This window comes from Triturus cristatus, chromosome 10 (genome assembly GCF_964204655.1).
Source record: "Triturus cristatus chromosome 10, aTriCri1.1, whole genome shotgun sequence".
NCBI lineage: Eukaryota > Metazoa > Chordata > Amphibia > Caudata > Salamandridae > Triturus > Triturus cristatus.
In genome coordinates, this window is record NC_140593.1 from 258,117,238 (window position 1) to 258,141,979 (window position 24,742).

The following is a 24,742-nucleotide window of genomic DNA, read 5'->3' on the forward strand; positions in this document are numbered from 1 at the left end:
TCACGTGTCTTCGATGCCACAAGTAAGTCATCGATGTACTGCACTAGTACTGAGCTCTCAGGCATGATCAAACTCTCCAATGATTTTTTCAACAACTGATTGAATATCGAAGGACTCTCTGTATACCCCTGTGGGATACGACACCATGCTAAAATACGCTGTCCAAACCGAAATGCAAAAATCGGCTGGCTGTCATGATGCAATGGAATTGAAAAGAAAGCATGACACAAATCAATCACTGTGTACCACTCAGCATCATGAGGAATCTGATACAAAATCACTGAAGGATTTGGCACAATGGGACAACATGCCACCACAATTTTGTTAACTTTTCTCAAATCTTGTACAATCCTGAACTTTCCATTAGGTTTCTTTAGCCCCATTATCGGTGAATTACACGGGCTACTCAGTAACTCTCTCAAAACACCCTGTTGAATCATCTTGTCAATTATAGGAGTAATTCCCTCAATTATCTCTGGTGTCAATCTGTACTGAGGAATATTAGGATAAACAATCCCCTCTTTCACTGAAATCTTCACTGGCTCTACATTATTCATCAATCCCTCATCTTCTCCAGGAAAATCCCAAACCGCTGTTTTCACTTTGTGTCTCAACTCCTGAGGCAAATCATCTGGATTAAACACAGCATATGTACCAACAATCTCACTCTCCCTATTATCTAGAGTCATCCAGTACAAAACATCCTCATCTGGTGTCTCAAAAGCTATTCATCTTGCACAATAGGTCCCTTCCTAACAAGTTCACTGGACTAGTGTCACAGACTACAAACCTGTGCATGTCTGAGAATTTCCCTATTCTTACCCTTACTGGTTCGGTAAGACGAGTCTTAATCTGTGTATTGGCTACACCAACCACTTGGATTGCTTCGTCCGAGAGAGGAAGATTTCTAATATCTGCTGACCTGACAGTTGATCTCGTCGCTCCTGTGTCTACCAAAAAAGTAACACTCTCCCCATTAATTTTCCCATCTGCAAATGGTCCTGCCTGGTCTATTTCTAGAGTTGCACCAAGTATGCACTCTTCCTCTCTCTTCGGCACCGTCAATAGTCCCCTTCAGACTCACTCCCCTCATTCTTTAACCAGTACTGCTGTACCAGGTTAGAACGTCTCGATTTGTTTACCTGCTCATCATTGTAGAATCCTGAGTCCTGGTTATACTTTTGGGACCCCCTATTCTGCGGCAAGGGCGGTTTTGGCTCTTGGCTCTGCTGTCTGACAACCTTCTGCTGTTGCTGCTGTTGATTACACCCCTCGTTCTGCACCTGCTGATTTAAGGGTTTATTCTCATTACTCACTAATGGTGGATTGGTACACTCGGATCTCCAATGCCCCAATTATCCACAGTTGTGACAAGGGAACTTTTTCTTGGCCTCCTCTAGATTCCCCTTTCCTTTTCCGGCATATCTGGGCCTATTTCCTGGATTATTTGCCTGTTCCACCAACTGTGCTTCTTGTCTCTCAGCAACTTTCACCTGTGCCCACATTGCTTTCTCTTTCAGCTTTCTCTGTTTTGCCTCAATCTCATCACTGAAATACTTTGCATGTCTCAAGATTTCATCAATCTTCTTACTCTGCCAATCAACTGTATGCTCACGTATTCTCTCACTGATTTCAGGTCTCAAGCCATATACAAATCTGTATACAAAATGACTCAAATCCTTATCACCCAGGTGTTCATCTCCACTGAACTGTTTGAATGCCAGTATCAGCCTTTCGTAAAAAGCATGAACTGATTCTTTTGCTTCCTGATGTGTTCGATCTATCTTAACCCAGTCTGTCTCTTTCGGGGGTACCTTATTTTTCAGGAACACTATAACCTGCTCGTACTTCTTCATAACCTCTGGGTCTGGTGCTCCCATTTTCGGATCTCTTGGATACTCCTTTGCAGGCCAATCTACAACTATTTTACACTCTGCCCACAAGTCTGCTGGAACAATTATATCAAACAGACTATTCAGGTCAATCCACAGCACTTTTGACAATTTCACAAACCTGTCTACCTGCCTATACCACTCGACGGGCTTTTCTCTCAGTCGAGGGAAATCATTCGTAAATGACAAAATATCCTGTCTAGTCCATGGGACATGTACATATCCTCCTCCAGGAATCTCTCTCATAGGATAAGCATCCACTGTTTTCTCTTTTTCTCTCATGGGAAAAGCTGAATAAGTCCTGTCCACCGAATCTTCCCTTTTCTTGTACCACCTATCCTTCCATTTTTCCACATCACCCCATTTTCGCAATAAGGCAATCATTTCCTTAATCTGTCCTGTTCTGCCAGCACCATTTAGATTTTCAATATCTTTGTCAGTGAAATCCACCCTGTAAGGCTTCTGCAAAGCTTTTACCTTATCCATGTCAACTCCTTGTTCACTCGCTATTGCTCTTAACCTGTCATGTGTACTCTTAGCCCTCCAGGTGATACTCTTACACATAAATAACAACTCTCCATCATGATGGTTTTTCAATATTTCTGTAGGAATTGTTCCTGCAATAAGCTCCTCCAATTCTATGCGCAACCTGGCTACATCAATTGCCTGTGAATCTTTATCCTTCTTTTGAAGAACTTTCAACCAATCATTCAAATCTTCAGCTGTTATTTCAGTAGACTTTTTCACTGCACCCACTTGTTCTGTCATCCTCTGTGGTTCCAAAATCGTTCCTCCCAAACCACCAGTATTCAATCCTGAATTAGGCTGTACATCTAATCCTCCACTACATGTGTCATGTCTCGACTGCCTCAAATTATTTTCACCCGTCTTCATTCTTGATTCCTCCAAAGTACAAGTACCAACCAAACCATTTCCAACATAAGGAACTGTCAAACCATTCTCACCCATTCTTTGCTTATCAAAAATAGGCACAACCGGACCTATCGTTACAGGCACTGTAACAGCTTCTAGATTTTTCGTCAGCTCTCTAATTTTCTCAGTCAGCTCAGATGTGGTTCTGGCTAATTCCCTTGTTTTCTCATCACCGATTCGATTCTCTCTCTCTCGCTCTCACTCTCTCTCCCTTTCCATGAAAGAGCTACCACTTTTCAGATCAGGTGTCACAACCTCAGTTTTAACAATTCGCAAAGTATGTCTTATCGGAGTAGCAACTGGCGTGCTCTCTTCTGGTTCTGGTCTATATGGAGGTGGTCTCTTGTAAATCATGTCATCCAAGACCTCATCTTCGTAATCATTAGGCCCATACCTTCTCACTTCTGTATCAGGCACCTTTCCTGCACCTTTCCTCCCTTCCGCTTCTTCAACAGCTCTCATAGGATATAATTCGCTCTCATAGGATATAATTCATCTGACATACTAGCATCTCGCCATCTCCTCATTCGATCATGATGAGTCTCACGATCATATTTCCTCCCGAAAATATACCTATAATTGCCTCCACTCCTCTGCTTTTCTCGCTCATGCACCTCATCTTCCCATTCCACCAACGCCTCGAACTGTGTCGGCCTTGGTCTAGGCTCTAGACACATCATTTTTCCCATAAATTTCTCAACACGGCCAGATTAAATGAACCATGTTCCGGGAACGCTAAGACACCATCCTCTTTAGTATACTTAGCCCAGTTATCCAACCATATACAGGTATGATACCCATATTTCGCAACCATGAAGGATGCAGGAGTTCTCGTTGGAGGTAGCAATTCACCCTCTCTAGTTATTATGTTTTTATCCTTGTCGAACCACCTTTTAATTTTACCGAACAAGGATTTCTTCTTCTTTTCCTCAGGTTGGTAATACATTTTAACCTTTACCAATATTCTCTAGTCCCTTCCGCAACTGTTCGATCTTCTGTCCAATAACAGCGCGACTCACACTAACGCACCAATCCTGGAGCGTCTACGTCACCCTGTACTCCTTCCAATCCCTGCACGGCTCACACTAACACACCAATCCCAGCGCGAGCACTGTTCTGATCCACTACCCAATCACAGCGCGGTCTGTATGACGTCAGTAGTCGCTGCAGTCGCTTCTGCTCCTGTCTCCTGTCACTCGTCTACCCCTCCTTTACAAAGCTTTCCCAGTAGACTTAATTTCAGATTCTACAAAATCTATTAGTTACAACATATAAACATCTCCATTGTCTGCTTCGCTAACCACAGAATAGTAAAGAAAATTCTTTCTCACAAGAATCCCGCTTTTCTCTAGAACAGCGCTTACCTCTGCTCCACTACGGAATAATTACTTTCGTTGACACAGTAGCACATCCCTCTACTCTGCCCTTCTAACATGCATTCATTAACTGTTTCCTCTAGGACTGCTCCAAAGAGTCTTACAATCAACTAAATGCTCATACATTCACGCACTTTCACACCAGAAAATGTAGCACAGGCACACAGAATCCTGCTTTTCCCGAGAACAGCGAACAGTCTATCCCACTACAGAATTATAACACGCGTTAACCAAGCAGCGCTTACCTCTGCCCAGTCCTTCAAACAAGCTCAGAGAATACCTATTACTCCTCCCGCAATAAGCTTTAACGGCGAACCTTACGGATCCCTGGGACTTAAGACCAGAGTTTCACAGATAGCCTTCGCTACCATACACACTCCTTTTACACCGGAAATATATCTCTAATAGTAACACACGACGATGTCACTGATCCCGAACCCAGACAATGTGACGCGCAACTTCAATTGTCACACGTTTTTCCCCGCATACGTACAGGGCCAACAATCCCGTTTTTCCCGAGAGCAGCACTCACTTCCCTCTGCCCTACTACGGAACCGTCACCAGCTCCCAAGTTCCAGAAGCCGTACACACTACATAGAACTCAATACGACGACCTCAACATATAGTATTAGTACATATACCAACATCAACCAATAAATCAATAAATCAAAAGCCTATGTACAAGCAATCTATCAGATCAAGACAATAATCTAACCATCCTCTGCTACCAGGAAACTGCTGCAGATCAGCGCATATAAATTCTCCCTACTTCCACGGACAGAGTAAATCCACAGTCGCACGCACATACACTCATCATACGCTAGGGCCCATCATACTGAAATTCACACTATTACTCTATCCACACTGAATATAGGAGAGAAACCTAAACCAATCTGCATCTAAACGAGGTCAATGCGACCATAAAGATATTGTCCTGAGTCATGATTTTAAACATACATTTGAAACTCAATAAATGACAAAGAAATAACCACCCGACACTGGAATTCAAACAAATGGTTGTTTATCTAAATTACTTCAAATGAAAGTCAATCAAATAGCAAAATCATTATTCTCATAGTTACCTATTCTAGCTAAATGGGTCAGGACAGGTCTCTCAGTAAAGTCTCTCGAGCTGCCGTCCTCAGCATAGGTTCGGGAAGAAGTGGCCTCAAAAATCCAAAATGCAATGACACAGACCCTCTCTAGTCTAGTATATTTATAACAAAACTAGCGAAAATAAAGTTACAAACAAATTCTGAATGTCCGTTGAGCCGCTGAGCAGAGCGAGCAGGAAAGGATGTCACTTGGTAACATTTAGAAAACCTCCGCTCAGGAAAAATCACAAAAATAAAAACACGGAAGAAGGAAACTCGAGTTTGCAAGCGATACATTTATGAATGCTCTTCTTTGGTACCATAGCAGAGCCACCGCAGATTTATCATCGTTCATTGTGGCTTTATTCTTTTCCAAGGGCAATTGGAAACATGCCCGGAGCTGCTGTCCTCACGGAAACTTTTAATTCAGACAGAGGCTGTGGTCAGGTGATTTTCAACCATGTTCAGCAAGGCCTCTCGTCACATCTCAATCACTCGAGCGCAGGCTGTAAATAGCAGCCATCTTTGTTTAGGCCAAAACGGACCATCTTAATTAAAAGAAACACAAAACAACATTACCACATCATAATGATTATACAGTGTTAATCCCCACTAATACCCTTATGTGTATGTAATTACCTAGCCGTCTGCAACACAAAGAAGCATTAGCACACGTTATTTTTAAAAGCGTTTGTGCTTTAAACAAATAGCACTTTTGCGACACTCTTTTAATTAAATTGCACATATTATTAAACAACATATATGCATCCCCACATGTAGCTTCTCTCATTAGTAATGTTGGTTAATTAAGACTTTTAACGAAACTAATAATTAGTGATTACAAATTAGTAATTTTAATCATAACATATAAACAAAACTGGAGCTTAAAACTCGATACATTTTCAACAGAAAACTCTGCTCCAGCAGTAGTACATTAGGAGTACTATTGTAGCATTATCAAATACACGGCAAAATGCAGTTTGCTAATAATTGCCAGCATATACATTGCATCCTAAGGCACTTTAAATACAATGATTGCAATATCAGACAAATTGGGAGGAAGAAGCCATCAACCATATTGTAAGTAAAGTCCTCTAATACAAACATAAAACTTGATTTTAAAAAAACGGGATAATAACTAAGCTCCAAGAATCCAACAGTGCATTGAGATGTTTCCTTGAAGTATAATCTTGACCAGCAGGGATACCTAAAAGTAAAGGACTGGACTATAGTCAGAAACCGTGATTGGATACACACAGTCCTTCTGATTTAAGCATTGTAGAAATGTGACATAGAGGTTGGGAAGATTTAAAAGGTAACACATGCTCCACTGTTTTCATTTTTCTTAGGTAAATAGTTGGAGCCCCCCACAACCTATTGAGAGTACACTCTGTCTTTTAAATAGCGCAAAGATCATCAGTGAACTCCGCAGCACGGCTCCTTTTAGCGCTGCAAGACTTTATTAGTATAACTGCTTAGGTTTTCAGAAAGTTGACATATCACCACCTAGTGGATTTGGTGCAGATCTTTTTGTCCACACCGCCCGTTGATTCAGGGCATTTGCAGATTTGCAGTGCATATCTCTTGAACACAGCCTCCTTTCAGGAGGTCTGGTTTACAAGGGAAGACTAGCCTAAGGGTCCTTGATGACCAATCAGAGACATCACAGGAACAATTCTTGCGTAGATTGCTCATTTTGTATCAGGATATGGATAAAAGAAATATTGCTTAATATAAAGATTATGGCTCAAACATTGTTTACTGAAATATTCTATTTTTTAGAATATATGGTATTAACTCTATTAAGCCAACACTTTTGTAAATGAAATATAGGAGACATTTTTTTGTCAAATGATATTAGGCCACAACATTCTGATACCTTGTCACAGAGCTAAGTCCATGGTATAGGACAAAAACCATATAAAGTTCTATTGGCATTTAGTAAAATGTGTCATTATGTGTAGAAAGCAATGAACTGTTTTATTCTTCTATTTTCCTGGCGAATTGGTGGTCAATATTTCCAATTTTCGCAGTTTTAAGTCACTGTAAGGATCAAAACGCCGTCGACTTGTTGTACGCCATATACACCTCTTTATTTAATTCTTATTATGTGTAATGGTGTCTCCACTATCATTTGTTTGTCCTACCAAAATGTGTCTCATGCACACAATATACTCTGCCTGAGCCTTTTTGTTTCATGTTGTACGTCCTTCCCACTAAGTTGGATACAGGCTTGTGTCCTACTTTATTTGTTTCTTGTTGAATTTTGTGTATATTTAAGCAACTATATATTAAAAACACCTGTCCCGCTGGACAGCTGTAAAATATAGTACTGATTGGGTCTATATTTATTGTATGCTCTCATTAATCCTTGTCGAGGACCACTGTTTTTAGAAATAATTGATTACCCAAGGTCCCTGACCAACCTTATTTGGGTTCCCTTGTTCTCCATAACTAACCAATGAAACATGCAGACATTTTCTAATCCCTGGTTGGCATACTTAGCATTTGTGTATGCTCATAGTTTTTGGTGTAGAAACTGCACATATGGCATGGAAAGTTAAATATTGTATGTGGACTGCAGCATTTAATATTCCATCCACTAAAGTGACCAGGGAATCATGGATTCTGGCCAACCATAGTAGCCATACTGCCGCTGTTTGAACTTGTTAACATAAACGTATTTGACGGGCAAAAATATCCCTTTTAAATGTTAGTAATTCACCGCAATGCAGGCCCTATAACTCACAAGGTAGGGTGCATGGTCTTTAAAAGAGAGATATGTAGAAAACAAATGTTAACTATTTTCAGCGTGGCATGACGTGCTATTGAAATATTAATACTGTATACTGGGAATAGGAATAACTAAAAAACAAGTAAACAGCAATTTTTAATTGTTATTAAATTCCAATAAAATGGTGAAGTTAAATTTTTGATGAAGATTAAGGAAAAGTAACTTTTAAAAGGTTACGTGTGCCCTGCTTGAAGTTTTTGAAGCAAAACTTATATTAAGTCTCCAGCTTCTCCCAGCTTGTACATCCTCTGAATAAAGTTTGAATAAGATGTGAAATTCCCCTAGGAGCTACATAATAGATCACTGTTATTAACAGGTTGACCTAAATGGGGATGGTGATTCTTCTGAGCTCAGCAGAAGGGTGGGAGCTGTGCCCCTTCCTTACATCACAGTGTCACTTCCCACATGAGATGTCTAAGACACATGTACAGCTTCTATGCCCTGTAAAGGGAGCAAGCAGTAAGCCTGATTAATTCTTGTGTATCCCCTGTCTGTTTGCTGAAGGAAAATCTTCCCTCCGTAGTGTCTATCTCCTAGTTCATTCAGCAGACAGGCCAACTTCAAACTGAATTTTAGTCACAGTTGTGGGTGGACATTGGTGATTTCCATAGTCAACTCCCATAGACACCTCCATCCTGCAGAATCCAAGTTTAGTGTGGCTGAAGACTTTCACCATTTTAAATTTCCAAGACCCATTTCATTTTTGGCCAGTTTCAGTAAAGAAAAAAGCCTCAGGGCACATTTAGTGCATTTGTTATGCTATGACTCAGCTTCCCGCCTCCTACTCAACCCCGAAAGAGACAACAGCTGCCAGAGATCGACGCCAAACACCACTCACAGCCAGTTCTGCTGCCGACACTGCTGACAATCCTTCACCATCAACAGCCTCCCCACGACCACTGAACCCATGTCGAACGCCCGCACCACCAAAGCCCGGACTTGCATACTCCTCAACCTGTGCTCCCTCCACAGACATGCCACGGAGATCTGGGACCTACTCGACACCCTCTCGCCAGACGTCTCCTTCTTCATGGAAACATGGACCAATGCCACCTCCGCCCCCGACATCGCCATTGCCATCCCCGATGGATACAAGATCCAAAGAAAGGACTGCCCCCACCGCCCAGGAGGAGGACTCGCCATCACACACAAGAGCTCCCTCCGACTCTCCACCTCCAGCATGAGCGACCCCCTCTCCAACACAGAGCACCTCCACTTCCAGATCCAAACCAGCCCCAGAACCACACTGCACGGGACCCTCATCTACAGACCCCCCAGGGCCTCGCGCCTCTTCCGCCACCAGCATTGCCAACCTCGTCGCACCCCACGCAATCGCCTCCACAGACTACATCCTCATCAGAGACCTGAACATCCACCTCGACAACTGCAGCGAACCCGACTCCATCACCCTCCTTGACAACCTCACCAACCTTGGACTAAAGCAGCTTGTCACCAACCCCACCCACTGAGCCGGACACACCCTCGACCCCATCTTCGCAGGAGGGACAAACATCTACTTCAGCCACGCCACGAGGCCCCTCTGGACAGACCACCACTGGGTACACTTCACCTTCAACACCACCACCGCACCCAAACATGCCTGTGCCCACCACAAAGGAACTGGAGCAAGATCACACAGGAAACCTCAACACCACCCTCCTCAATGACCCCCCCTCAGCCACGACCAACGCCAACTCTGCAGCCAAAGAACTACACCGCTGGATCTCTGGCAGCGCTGGGAATCTCGCACCCCTCCACCACCCCATCAAAGAACACCCCTTGAAGGCCATCTGGTTCACTACCGACCTCCAAGAAGCCAGGCACTCCTGCAGATGCCTTGAGAAACTGGCAGAACAGGAAAATCATGGAAGACCAGAACAACTACAGGAACAACATGAATGAATACCACCAGCGCATAAGAATCACCATGCAGACCTTTATCAAGAACAAAATCCACACCAACGCTAGTAACGCAAAAGAAGTCTTTAACATCATACAGCAATTCACAAAACCCCCCAGTGAAGCCATGGACGTCACACCATCTCAGGACCTCTGCAACAAGCTCAGCTCCTACTTCCACCTGAAAATCAAGGCACTCTACGACAACTTCAGCGAACAGACTCCGGACACCACCCCCCTCTCCACCTCCGACAACCAGCCGACCATCACCACCCGGAAACCTGAAACCACTGAAGACACCACCACGACCATGAAGAACACCCACTCAGGAGTCCCCCACAGACCCCTGCCCTCCGCACATCTACCACAGAGCCGCCGCTGCCATAGCACCAAAACTAGGCCGGACCATCAACGCCTCCCTTGAATCCGGCATCTTCCCCAATGACTGGAAGTGGGCAGAGGATAAGCCCCTCCTCAAGAAACCCTCGGCCGACCCGACCCAACGGACCTGAAAAACTAACGGCCCATCTCTCTCCTTCTCTTCACAGCCAAAGTCACCGAGAGATTCATCAACACCCAGCTGATCACCTTCTTTGAAGAGAACACCATCCTCCACTCCTCCCAGTCTGGATTTCGCAGCAACCACAGCACCAAGGCCGCCCTCCTCGCTGCCACCAGTGACATCCGCATGCTACTTGACCAGGGCCACACAGCGGCCCTCATCCTACTAGACCTCTCTGCAGCCTTCAACACCATCTCACACTGCACTCTCACAGCCAGACTCCACAACGCCGGTATACGAGGAACCGCCCTCGACTGGATCTGCTCCTTTCTCTTTGGCAGAACCCAAAGGATCAGACTTCCTCTCCGAACCTACAGAGATCAACTTTGGAGTACCACAAGGATCCTCGCTCAGTCCCACGCTCTTCAACATCTGAATGGCCCCCCTCGCCACCATCGTCAAACAGCATGGGCTCAGCATGGTATCTTACGCCGATGACACCCAGCTCATCCTCTCTCTCATGAAAAACCCCGAAGACACTAGACTCCGCTTCAAAGAAGGAATGAAAGACGTTGCAGCCTGGACGAGCGACAGCTGCCTAAAACTGAACTCAGAGAAGACAGAGGTCCTTGTCCTTGGACCCTACCGTGGGAAAGCTGCTGGTGGCCCCCTGCCCTCTGGAGCCCACCCACCCCAATGGACCACACCCGGAACCTCAGCATCATTCTAGACTCCTCCCTTACCTTGACCCACCAGATCAATGCCGTTGCCTCCACCTGCTTCAACTCCCTCAGCATCCTCTGCAAGACCTTCAAGTGGATCCTCCCGAATGCAGAAAGACCATCACCCACGCACTCATAACCAGCAGAATGGACTACGGCAACGCCCTCTATGCCGGAATCAACAAAACCCTGCTACACAAGCTCCAAACCATCCAGAACACCACAGCCAGACTCGTCCTCGGAACCCCACGACACAAGCACGTGACCCAGCACCTACGAGACCTCCACTGCCCCCCCATCAAGAAGAGAGTAACCTTCAAGCAACTCACCCACGCCTACAAATCCCTCCACAACATCGGACCAAAATACCTCATCAAAAGAGTCTCCTTCCACAAACCCAAAAGGAACCTCCGCTCTGCCGACCTTGCCCTGGCAGAGACCCCACATATCCGCAGAGCCAGAGCAGGCAAAAGAGCCTTCTCCTACGTCGCAGCAAAGACCTGGAACAAGCTCCCACTCAACATCAGATGCTCCCCCACTCCGCAGACCTTCAGGAAGAGCCTCAAGACCTAACACTTCCACTGATCCAGAGCTGCACGCCCCCGCCCCCGCCGTGTGACCCTCCCGGGTGAGTAGCACACGCTTTATAAATGCCTGATTGATTGATTGATTTTTTAGAAAGGGTCTAAGAGTGTCTTAGGGCCCCTCCACATGCTGGTGACCCTCACAAATCTGGACCCTCACACAGCCTTCCTCAGAACCCTTTCTGGATATATGGAAGAACATAAGAGGATTGTGGAGTTGCTTTCGCTCACCTAGGAGAAGCTCTGCAACTGCTCCCTCCTGTATCCTTGACAAAGAAGTGGACTTGAAGAGTGAGTTGTGTGACCTCCTATGTGGTGAAACTTATGCAACAATCTGCAAGAGGAGTTTGCTTGTAATATTTACTCAGCACTTTGAGAGTCTCTAATTGCCTCTTGAGGTCCTGCGGGGTTTTGGAAGTGTATACCTGTTTCTTTGGGGAAGTAAAAGAAGTATGGAAACTTTTGAAAAACATTTGATCCAGAGCTCTTGGATTTCAGAGGAACTGCCTACTAAAAATAGATGTCTGCCAGTCCCACTGCATCAGATTATAGTGCAGGTTTTTCCCACATAGAGACCTCCACACCTTTGAGAAAGAATCATTTCCTTGTTTGGACTGAGAAGGTTTTTAAACCAAAAACCTCAAAAGCTCCACTGCTTCAGCAGGACCATCCGGGATTTGCAAATTTAACCTTCAGTTATATGGTGGTGGCTGCAATTTAATTTTTGTCCTGCTCGTAGAAAGATTTTTCCTCATCAAAAGAACATAGTCCTTTTTTTTGGGATTGGTGATTTGAAACTTTTTCAAGCTTTTTGGTTTTCAGACTTTCAGCTTGAAAAATCTACTTGGCGAATCAGATCAGGTTCCATCATCACCAGCTCTAAATAACGCCTACTTACACGTCTACTGTGATGATTTAACACCATTCTTAGTAATTTCACTACCATTTTTAAAATTACATATCTCTGGTTCCCATCATAGAGTTTTTTTTGTCTCATTTTGCTTATTAAAACTTTCTCTCTTTTTATAAATTGGAGTAGGTTCTTTTTTTACTGTGTTATGTCTTTTAAGTGTTTTCTTACTTCTAAATAGTTTACACATTTTGTATATGTTAAGTATCTCTGCTCTCTGCCACGGGGACAAGGGGCTGAGCCCAGCCTTACATTACTGAATCCTTTGACTGGAATTATTAGAACTGTCAGTCTTAGGGTTGTCTTCCCCCAAACGTTTTTGCCTTCACCATACTACCTTGCTGAATTTGTTTTTGCTGACTTTGGCACTCTGTGCTCTTTATCACTGCTAACCAATGCTAAAGTGCTTGTGCTCACTCCTTAAAATATGGTAAAATTGTCCTAAAACTTTTGTCATATTTGATTTGCTTATAGGCCTCTAGTAAAGTGCTATCCAATATACACCAGGCCTGTAAATTAAATGCTACTAGTGGACCTGTAGCACTTATTGTGCCACCCACAGAAGTAGCCCCTTAAAATATGTCCCAGGCCTGCTATGGCAGCCTGCATGCAGCTTTAATTAGCCAACTTGACTTGGCAATATAACCCACTTTCTAATTCTTAACGTCCCCTTTTATTGCATATACGTCACCCCTAAGGTAGGCACTAGGTATCCCATAGGACAGGGTACATTGTAATTAAAATGTTATACATGTACTTTTAAGTTATACATGTCTTGGTACTGAAAAACTCCTACATTTGTTCATTACTACTGTGAGGTCTACCTCTCGCACAGGATAACATTGAGTTGCCTTATTACATTTAATAAGGGTTAACTTTTATTGGGGACAGGAAAACATTTAATGTTTGGTGTCTTAGAGATGGTAATTAAAAATCCTCTTTAATGGTAAAGTCACATATTCCTGCCCTAACTATTTGGTGACTGCATCCTGTTCCTGGGTCACATGACTGGGTGGATTTGGACTTTGTTTATTCATCCTAGACAGCCACACACTAAAGGGATCAAGTGTGCCTGGATGGAACATCCCAGTTAGGATGGGGGAGTGAAACTCGGCTAGGCCTCACTTGTAACTGAACAGGGGGTGCTCTGCTTTCACTCAAAGCCTTTCACAACAGTGAATAGATCAGGTATGCAACCAGGTGTCAGGGCAGGGTAAGCAGGAAGTTTCAAGCACAGCAAAATTAATTCTATAGAAATTTCTACTTCAAATAGGGCACCAGGTATAACAATAGGACCCTCAGACCTTCTGTATAGTTCACTTTTGGAACCTGCAGAAGGACTCTGAGGACTGTCTGTTGCTGCGGCCTGTTATGTACTTAACATATTGCCTCTAAATTAAGCCTGACTGCTTTTGTGCCAAGTTACCAGAGGTTTAAGCACAGGGTAATTTAGTGACATTTCTGGTTCACCTTGACAGGTATTGAGTGTTGCTTCAGCAGGTTTAAAAACCCACTCACCCAACAACCCAATTTTTCAGAGGAAAGAACAAGTTAATGACTTTATTGCTTGTGCTGGACTACTGTCATGGGGACATATATCACCATAAATGAATCTTGTTCTGATGTGCATCCCTGGACAGGCGCTGTGAGATATTGGAGGATGGGCTCTGTATAAACCCATATTTATAGCACATGTGTATCTGTGTGCTTTCCACATGTGCATCTGATTGTGTGTGTGCTCTCACCTGATATAGTTTGTGTGTAGTTGCTGTGTTGACACCTTTACGTTATGGTATGAGCCTGGTGATTATACAATCAGGAAATGAGCCATCCACTCAGCAGCCATCTTAATTGAACTAACACTATAAAGGCACTCAGGAATGGGTGCTGACTCGGCTGCATATTCAGAGCAGCTCTGGTCACTGTTGGACTTAATGATTACGGCATCTAGTAGATCCTGAGTCATGAGCCTGCAGAGGACATCAGCGCATGATTCTGTGTCACGAGTCTGCAATGGACATCAGCAAGTCATCCTCTGACAAGGATCTGCAGTGGACATCGGTGCATCTGAAACTGTACAGTAAGTTGTGCCATCAGTCATGCACCCCAAAGGGGCCATCTTTAATGCCTTACAATAAACTCTCACCACAGCATCTCTCGGCAAAGGCAACAAGTAAGTACATACAGAACTACAACTGCTAGTACCAATGATATTGTCCTCAGCATCTCATGTTCAACTAGTTGTAATGTTTTGCTTACAGCCGCTAGGCATAGCTGGAGGGTCAAGTAACCCAAAGGTTTACCTGGTTCAGGTCTGGACAGTTCATTATTGTGGAGCACATGTGTAAGGTGCCTTACAGCACTTTTGGATTGGAGAAGAGTTCCATTCCTTCAGATGATTATTCTGTGACTTAACTGAAGGCATCAGCCTGCCATCCTCCTGAGCCAAGATCCTATGCTACCTGCTGATCATGTTGGGGGAAAAATTAAAACAGATACTGAAGTGAGTGTGATGGGATGCACAGGGGAGTGTCTGCATTAGGTGTGATGATCTGTGAGTAATTCAGTTTATGTTTATATCATAGTGTGCACCACATCCTGGTAATACATCAAGTGCAAACGCCTACCTGGCAATCACAGACAAGGTTGTCCTGTGAGTAACAGACCAGATCTTGCTTCTTTATTATTTTGTCCCATTCCCTACATTGAGACATTGGCTGGCAGAAATGAGGTCCACATTAAAGTGAAGCGTGTGGTAAAAGAAGCACAAACATTGCTCCTATTGTGTTCATACACCCCAATTAATATTTCAGTTTATGACTCCGACCAACCACTGACATAGCTAAAAAAAATATACTCCCAAAGGAATACAGGATGATAAGGCTTACATATATCCCACCAATTTATGATCCCCAGAATGCCTTAGAAACATCTCACTTTGGCAAAACGTTAACATGTTTCTTGCATTTTTAAGAAAGAAAGTTCAGGAATCTGTGGGGATCAGCAAAAAGTACCTCCGCCCAGCATTCTTCCACTTCTCTCCACAGCAGCCCACCCTGTATTATGGTTTTAAAAAATGCTCAGGTTTGGTAGGGTTACCTAAGTGATAGAAGACACCAGAATCAGTATGCTGTAGCCATTCTTTACAGTAAGAGAGAGGTAATAGGCTGTGTTTAGGCTCAGTGTAGACATCCAATTTGCATTCAGCGTAGGGAAACATTCTGAGACCCACAAAGGCAATGCTTCACTAGATTCCTCTGGGTCTTGAGGCAAAATTGGATTGGTAAGTATCCCTGGCTTCTGGTTAACCCTGAACATAAATAATACTGCCATTCATTATGGCAAATGAGAGTGAACTGGGATTATTTGGCCAAGAACAAGCAGTTAACTCTCCATCCTGTTTTCCAGGGGAGCACAAATACTGTTTGGGCCACAGGGTATGGCCCGAGGCAAAGGCAGGCTAGCGTTTCATCCCATCACTGTTGTAATATTTTACCTGTGTGGTAATGTCAGATAAAATCTGTCCTCAGGAAAGCGATTACTGGTGTATGCCCTAATCCGCTCTCTGAGACCTGCATGGGCCCCAAGGAATCTGCATTTAGGGGCATCCTATGCCAAAACAAGACTCCCCACATTTCTTATCGTTTTTCAATTTGGTTTTACCCTACTGGTCACATTGGCTTTTTGATCCGCTAGGTAGACAGGTTGGGGCTTTTGTTCCTTTTTGAATGCTCCTGATAGTGTTTTGCCCACTAAGGCATTCTTAACAATGCAAAGATGCCTTACCATACATTCTTTGCCTTGGCCTTGCTTTTGGAAGAGGTGTATGGAAGAGACTCCTATTTGGAGGCATAGAGACAAAGTCTAGCGCACAGCCTTCATAATGCATTGATTTGAAATGTCCTCTTTCTAATGTGCTTGAAATTATTGGTTACAATCTCCATGTGAACCACAATCTTTTTCTCTGATATCCAAGGTCACTGTTTTTGTCCTTATTACTCAGATGCTACTTCAGATGTCTTCAAAAGACACACAATTGATGGATGGAATGCAGAACAAATCAAAACATTCACCCCCAATCAAGAGATCTGGGTTAAATTCATCATTCTTTTGCTCACCATGCCACCCCAGTTTAGACCTGGCCATATGCAAATCAGTCTTGACCCTGTGCCTCATGGGAACAGTCTAGCCTGAACTGCTAAGCCAGGTCCTTCCTGGACCGGAAACAAGCATCCTAGGACCGGTTTCAGGGTTTCACCACTGTTCTGCCAGGATAGCTTGAATCCAGTGGCACAGTGAGCCCGGGACCCACTTAGGGCGAGGAAGCAAAAGACACACAATTGATGGACGGAATGCAGAACAAATCAAAACATTCACCCCCAGTCAAGAGATCTGGGTTAAATCCATCATTCTTTTGCTCACATTGCCACCCCAGTTTAGACCTGGCGATATGCAAATCAGTCTTTTTTTTTATTTATTTATTTTTTTATCCTCATTCTGCCAACATTCTTGTTTGGGTTTACTCTGATCCCTCTAGGTCTTATATAGGGATACTTGACCGGTAGACCATGAGACAATCACGAGTAGTAGCCCACAAGCTTACTGCTGCATCAACTTCCCTCTCCTGTACCCAGTGATACCGCCAATAAGAGAGAATGGTAGCCGACAGCAGATTTGGCTTAATCATAGGATTCACATTTCCTTATTTCTCCATCTTACCAACGGTGCCCAGATTCTCCTCTCACTCGTAGGATCGCATGCCATATCGGACTCACTGGTATATATTATATTTCTGAGGCATTCGCTAAACAAAGGTGGATTTCCTGATTTCCATAACCTACATATCTCCCGTCTGGCCAAAAGAATCACATAAAACAAGAATTTCGCATTACACACAGAAAGCTGCACATTTTCCTCCACACTTAAACCAAAAAAATTTAACCGAGTGCAGACTGTAATCTGCATCCCAGTCGTTTCCCTGATAAAGTCACACACTGAATATATTTGGACATGTCATAAATAGGTGGATGTCATCTGCCCCTAATAACATACATCTAGGACAGTTGTATAAATTACTGGTGATCTTAGTTAACTTTGCAGGTGACCAGTACACTCTATATATAGTAAATAAATGATTTCTTTTGACTGATGCTGGTTTAACTACTGTTCGTAGATAGTCATGCGCCACAATTGCGTTAAATCCTCTTCACCAAACTCCTGACCCCAAAGCTTCACAATTTCGATCTCTAGTTCCTTGTCTGTTTCCAAAATGGCCCAGTACCAAAATGACACCTCTTTTTTCCACTGGTCAGTTCTCATCTCCTGACTAAATTTTGTTTCATCATTCTCCACCCAAACCTGTGTGGCCCATCAGGAACTTAGTTGGCAATACTTAAATCTTGTTAACTGCCCCTTACACAGATAATTCATATCTCCCCAGCTCATTAGGTCTAGACCCTGCTTAAGATCAGCCCAATAGTGAATACCCCCTAATTTCAAAGGCTGACTGAGCTGATCTCTCAAACATTCAGGTGTACCGGGAGAATCCCATATTGGGGCCTAACTCGAAAAATATGGGACTTTAAAAACTTTCCTCACATACAATATGCAAATCAGTCTTAACCCTGTGCCTCATGGGAACAGTCCAGCCCGAACTGCTAAGCCAGGTCCTCCTTGGACCGGAAACAAGCATCCTAGGACCGTTTCAGGGTTTCATCCCTCTTCAGCCAGGATAGCTTGAATCCAGTGGCACAGTGAGCCCGGGACCCACGTCTAGGCATACCCGGCGCACTTAGGGCGAGGAAGCAAAAGACACACAATTGATGGACGGAATGCAGAACAAATCAAAACATTCACCCCCAGTCAACAGATATGGGTAAAATCCATAATTCTTTTGCTCACCATGCCACCCCAGTTTAGACCTGGCCATATGCAATTCAGTCTTGACCCCGTGCCTCATGGGAATAGTCCAGCCCGAACTGCTAAGCCAGGTCCTCCCTGGACCGCAAACAAGCATCCTAGGACCGGTTTCAGGGTTTCACCCCTCTTCAGCCAGGATAGCTTGAATCCAGTGGCACAGTGAGCCTGGGACCCACGTCTTGGCATACCCGGCGCACTTAGGGCGAGGAAGCAAAAGACACACAATTGATGTCTTAGCAGATTTCCTAGGCTGAAAAAACCTCTATTGCTATGATCTCAAAGAATGTGAATCACATTCTCCAGAGAACCAATAATAAATAAATGACCCTCTCAGGAATAATATTTGCTTTTCCAGGGTAAATCAGATTTCCTATATCTGAATGCTTTGGTGACCATTTCATCCAGCTGTCTGCCACAAAATTGCTTGCTCACAAACAGAATCCTCAATACAGCTGACTTCTCTGTATTCTTTTCTTTTCAATTCTTTAACCACGTGTGTGCTCTGGCCCAACACCAAGTCACCTTTGTATTACACTGTGAGGTCTCACAATCACACCATATAATAGACCACATTTTCACACAATATTTATTTTAAAAGGTAAAATAATTTCAATATTTTAACTTTATTTCAAATGTGAGGATATTTTAAATCCCTGCCCACATCTTTTTCTATGGGCGTCTGTTGCAGTACCTGTGAGTGGCCATGTGATGTTCATATATTTAATCCAAGGCTGGGCTGGAGTACATTTAAAACTGTTTTTTGACCATTTACACTGTAGTAGTTTGGGAATTGCAATGAATTTTCTTTTTTATGAGTGGGAATTTGTACTAGCATGTCTCTCCATAAACCTCTCCTCATGCCTCTCTATATTAATAATAATACCAACATTTGTAAAGTACGCAGCTACCTCAGGTGAGATGTCTGGCGCTGGGGGCTGTTGGGAAGATTAAGTGAGTTTTTTCCCAGAGTCACAAGGTGCTGGGCTAACCTGCTGCCAGCACCAGGGATCAAACCGTGAGCCCCCGTGGTCCGGAGTAAGCCGCCCTGGCCGCTGCACCACACCTGTTCCCTCCTACTGTTTTGTTGCAAGTATTCCAAATTATCCAGTCACTCTTCCTGGTGCGTCCCTCTAAGAGCCCATTTCTGATGTTGGAAGGACCGGAGTCCTTCAGACATCGGTTTCGAACTGGAACTGAACAACCTCCTGTCGTCGGGTCCAGTCCAAGAAGTAGGATGCAACCGAACCCTGTTTGGTCGCAATCCTATTCTTTACTGACGCTCGGACCCATTTCCTACCCCATTGGATTTAGGCCCTAAGTAGAAAACTTACACATGCAGCATTCACCTCATAGAAAAGATAAGCGAAGTGTACATTTTTACTCCTAGATTTGTGAATTGCATTCTGTAGTAAGTAATACCACTGCAATACTACTATGCATACAACAAAATGCACGTCCTAAAAAGGGCCACAAGCTTTGAGCTTCTGGCCCTTGAATCATTCGGAGACAAACACCTTGATTTTGCCAACAATTTCCCTGTCATAATGAAAGACCAATAGATATCTCTTGTGAAAAACGTAAATACAAAAGCGAAAAAACTTGGAGGAAAATGGTCCTACTTTGTGCATGTCAAAATAAGCTGGCCTAATTTTTGTCATTTTAGATTGTTGTATAGAAGTGGGAAGGCTTGTCTGTTGGAAATCAAATAAGGAAGAATGGGTTTTGAGTAGCGGAATATATAGTACATAATTTACCAAATGTTTAATTGTACATAGTGCACCATTATACACTGATGAATTGAAGAAGAGTGTGCAAAGTCATGTTTTTCATTTTTTGCCATCGAGAAACCCTTTTTCTTTTGGCTTCCCCAAGTTTGGAATGGGCCTTTCCCTTTCTAACCTTGTGCGTTATGCTATTTTATACGGATGTGTAACTCCATTTGGATTAATGCACATCAACTTTATAAGTATGTCTGAAACTGTGTACCCAATATTTCCGGGCCTACAGACTTTGGAACTGAAATAGAAGCTGCAGGGGCTGAGGCAGCAGCATCGCCTGGTTCTGCTCACCCCCTGGAGCAGTCCGGGTCCTCCCGTCCGACAGGCACAAGCATGCATTGAAGCACCTCATCCACAATCGACCCAACCCCCACACTTGAAGTCCTGCATACACCTTACACCTGCTCAGAGAACGTGGGAATGTATAGATTTTTTTCCCATTACAATGGTGACAAATTGCACAGTAAAACGTTTTCTAAATCCATGTTCAAGCAAACCTTAGCCAGATCGGGTAAAACAAGCATTTGAAATGCAATCGGTCTCGCCTTTGGGACCTTATATGTATTTACCTGTGCACCACATTAGCCTGGGTGCTGAAACATCTACTGTTCTTTAACATGGAGGGAAAGTAAGCACCATACTGTGTGTCACACCAGGTGTGGAAACACATGGAGAGAAACATTTCAGCAGGAAATGTTATAGTCCAAAGCTCTGTTTTTAATATAAAATCAGGGCGTTCGGTGGTCATATCACTGAAAAAACAGGATTAAAAAAAAATATTATTGTCTACGGGTGCTCTAGAGATTGCTAAAGTGATTCTGGTATTTTACTGACCTCTGCTGGACGTTTTCTATCAAGAAAGTCAAATAGAGGCAGTTGTCAGAAAATAAAAAAAAGAAAGTCCTTCAGCAGAAAGCAATTCTGTTTTTTTACTGACCTCTACTGGTCGTTTTCTATTAAGAGAGTTAAACAGAGGCAGTTGAACAAGCAGAAAGCAATTCTGTTATTTTACTGACCTCTACTGGCCGTTTTCTATCAAGACAGTTAAATAGAGGCAGTTGAACCGAAAAAAAGTCCCTGAGCTGAAGCAGACTAGTCCTAGGGCTGATCACCAGAGCCCACAAAGTACATACACATATAAGTATGTATAAGTATATACTAAAGTATATACAAGAGGTCTGGAATGTTCGACCTAAAAACAAGCAATTTCCAGACTTTGCAGAGGTGATAGCAGCCAGTAAAACTAGTTCTGGTATTTCTATTGCAAGTCCAGCCAACACATACTAAAGTCCCTGGAAGGAGAACTGGGGTAATTATGGCATACCTTCCCAGAGTGGAAAAAGTTTCAATGAAAGATTGTGAATGGCCACAAGCATACAAGTTGTGAGTGCTAACAAACTGCTAACCGCACCTGACTCCTCGCAAGTTTACTAATGTGTAATTGTGTGCTTCTGTGCTGTAGAATCACGCGGTATGGAAACGATTTACACACTTTCTGGAATCAATTTGTGGAATACTTCCTGGATGAAAGAAATGAATTAATTTCGAGCATAAACACGTTTTTAGCCCTAATGCCTTGGTGAATTTTACCCTTAATGACTTGACAGATTACCTTCCAGAATGTGTTCCACAAAAGAGTTGTTAAAATATTTTATAATTGCTTATTGAATTTTACAAATCATCATGCGATTGTTTTTTTTGCTTTTTGGTCTGATTATATTAAAGAAGTACTTACTTTATTAAAAACTTAGGGGCAAATTTACAAGCCCCTTACGGCAGATTTGCGCCGCCGTTGCGTCACTTTTGTGACGCAGCAGCGGCGCAAAGCCAGTGCCATGCTGTGGGCTATTTACAACGTGACGCATCTAGGGAGATGCGTCACGTATTAAAGCCCTGCGCCACATGTGGGCGTTCCTGCACAGGGGGGGCATTCCGGTGCTGGAACGCTTCCGAAAAGTGGCTGAGTGAAATCTACAAGATTTCACTCAGTCACTTTTACGGCCATGCTGCGTCAAAACCCTGCACCTGCTTGAAGCAGGTGTAAGGATTGACGCAGCATGTTAGGGATAGGGGCACCCCGAGCCTTGCTGGAGCTGCGTTGCGCTTGCGACGCAACTCCAGCAATGCGCCACCTTTCCACGAGGGGAATGCGACACGCATCTGCCCATCTGTGCGCCAAATTGTAAATGCGGCGCATCAGTGGTGATGCACGGGTGGGCAGATGCGTGTCGCATCCCCCCCTCAGAAAGGCGTTGCATTGCTGGAGTTGCGTCGCAAGCGCGACACAGCTCCAGCAAGGCTCGGGGTGCCCCTATCCCTAACATGCTGCGTCAATCCTTACGCCTGCTTCAAGTAGGCGCAGGGTTTTGACGCAGCATGGCCGTAATAGTTTTTGGAGGCATTCCTGCGCTGGAACGCCCCCCCCCCCCGGTGCAGGAACGCCCACATGTGGCACAGGGCTTTACATCTCTCTAGATGCGTCACGTTGTAAATAGCTTGCAGCATGGCGCTGGCTTTGCGCCGCCGTTGCGTCACAAAAGTGACGCAACGGCTGCGCAAATCTGCCGTAAGGGGTTTCTAAATTTGCCCCAATGTTTGCAAAATATTAGTTTACCTTGTTTTTGTAATAGCAAATATGTACCGGAAACTACTTATTTCAGAATATATGAATTTGTTTGTCTTACAAGCCGCCAAACTGTTTTTTTTTTTGTTTTTTTGTTATTGACAGTATGGATATGCTAATTTTTCAGTTTTGGACAACAATCTCACCGTATTGCTCACCCTGAAAAATTCTTTGTTTTTCATTTTTAGGGCTACACTCTTGGAAAGGCTGGTGGAAATCTTACTATGAGACTACGATCATTATCATTTAAAGCACTACTAAGACAGGTGTGTATGTTCCACAGAACATTTCACATTTTGATCAGAAAGTGTCCGAAACTTAATAATGTGTGTATTTTGATCCAAAACACGTATATTTTCAGGCTTTAGCAAATTGCAGCATAGATTAAAAGAAAGCTCTTTATTTAACTACACATATACTAGCAGTATGTGGCTATGAAAGATGAATTAAAAGAATCTCGAAATAATATTCGACTAGAGCATAATTTTGTGTCTACATCTGCCTTGGCGTTCACACTAACGAGCGGCGTTTCAGTTTGCATACCTCTTTGTAAAAACAGTTTGCAAAAATGCTTACTTATTTGTGTCACAGTCAAAGCTTTCAGAGGCACAGTAATCATAAAATATATTAACATATGATATAACACTTACTATTATAGTAGCGGTTATTGACTCCAGTCATCTTTGTCCATTAGGACTCTAATCTTCAACATGACTCAGTGAATAAATGATTGAAATATACTTGTACAGCGTAATTGAAACTGGCACTGTGAGGGTAAGGCTGGAAAAGCCTTTTTGTTTCTCCAGACACAAGGTTATGAGTGGTATTCCAGACAGAGAAAGGGAGAGAACCGAAATGACTAGCAGTCACGTATGATAAAGAGCTTCCACCAGTGAGGCTATCTCGAGTGTGTGCACCGCCTTAATGGCTGTGAGCCAGCGACGAGTGCCCAAAGGACAAGAACAAAGAAACTGGAGCCTGAAGTAGATGGACCTAGCACAATTCAGCATTATTGATGAACTAGGCAGGAAGATTTGAAAATGGAACATTTGTGTATTGGAAGCCAATATAGTTTTTGAGATGAATGGATACCGGCATACGATGGGAAGATTTAGAAAACCAGAGACCCCATTTTAGATAACATGTAGACGGTGGAGAAGGTAAGCAGGGATGGCGAGGTAGAATTAATTTCCAGTAGTCTGGATGCAAAATAATTAGGACCTGGACCTCCGTGTTTGTGCCTAAAAAGGTAAGAGCCGAATGAGTTTATCAGCATTTTCAGTGGAATAAAGCAACTGGCAACAGATTATTTTCAAACAGAATTTCAGCAGTGGGAAAAGGGGTAAGTTTAGGGCCAACTTTTGAAGATCACCTAATTGGGGGCCAAGTGGTAGAATGAATAACAAAAGTTCAGTTTTTCTACCTATTGAGCTTGTTTTATTTGTTATAGTGTTGTCTGCATAAGGCATTAACTTAAAGACAAATGACCCAATGAGGGACCCTAGAGAGGAAATGTAAACGTTGGACAGAGCAGGTGAACTGTGATGTACCCTGCGGGTGCTAGGGACTGATGAAAAGCAGAAAGCTCGGAGCACAGTGAATTTGCTCCTGCTAGAGAGAAAAGAGTACAACCTAATAAGAGCTTGGTTACAGACGCCATTGTCAAAAAGTAAAAACAAAAAAAGTAGGTATATGAGACCCTGTCAAAAGCTGAGA

The 24,742-nt window shown here is 43.4% G+C and overlaps 1 protein-coding gene across 1 annotated transcript in view; it reads left to right on the forward strand.

Moving 5' to 3' along the window:
• The window catches only part of ABCB5 (ATP binding cassette subfamily B member 5), an 837,677-nt gene that overhangs the window by 626,676 nt on the left and 186,259 nt on the right, over nt 1–24,742 (forward strand). The window contains exon 20 of the mRNA XM_085630938.1: nt 23,215–23,292. Coding sequence (XP_085487064.1) covers nt 23,215–23,292 — 78 coding nt within the window. The remainder of the gene's footprint in view (nt 1–23,214; nt 23,293–24,742) is intronic.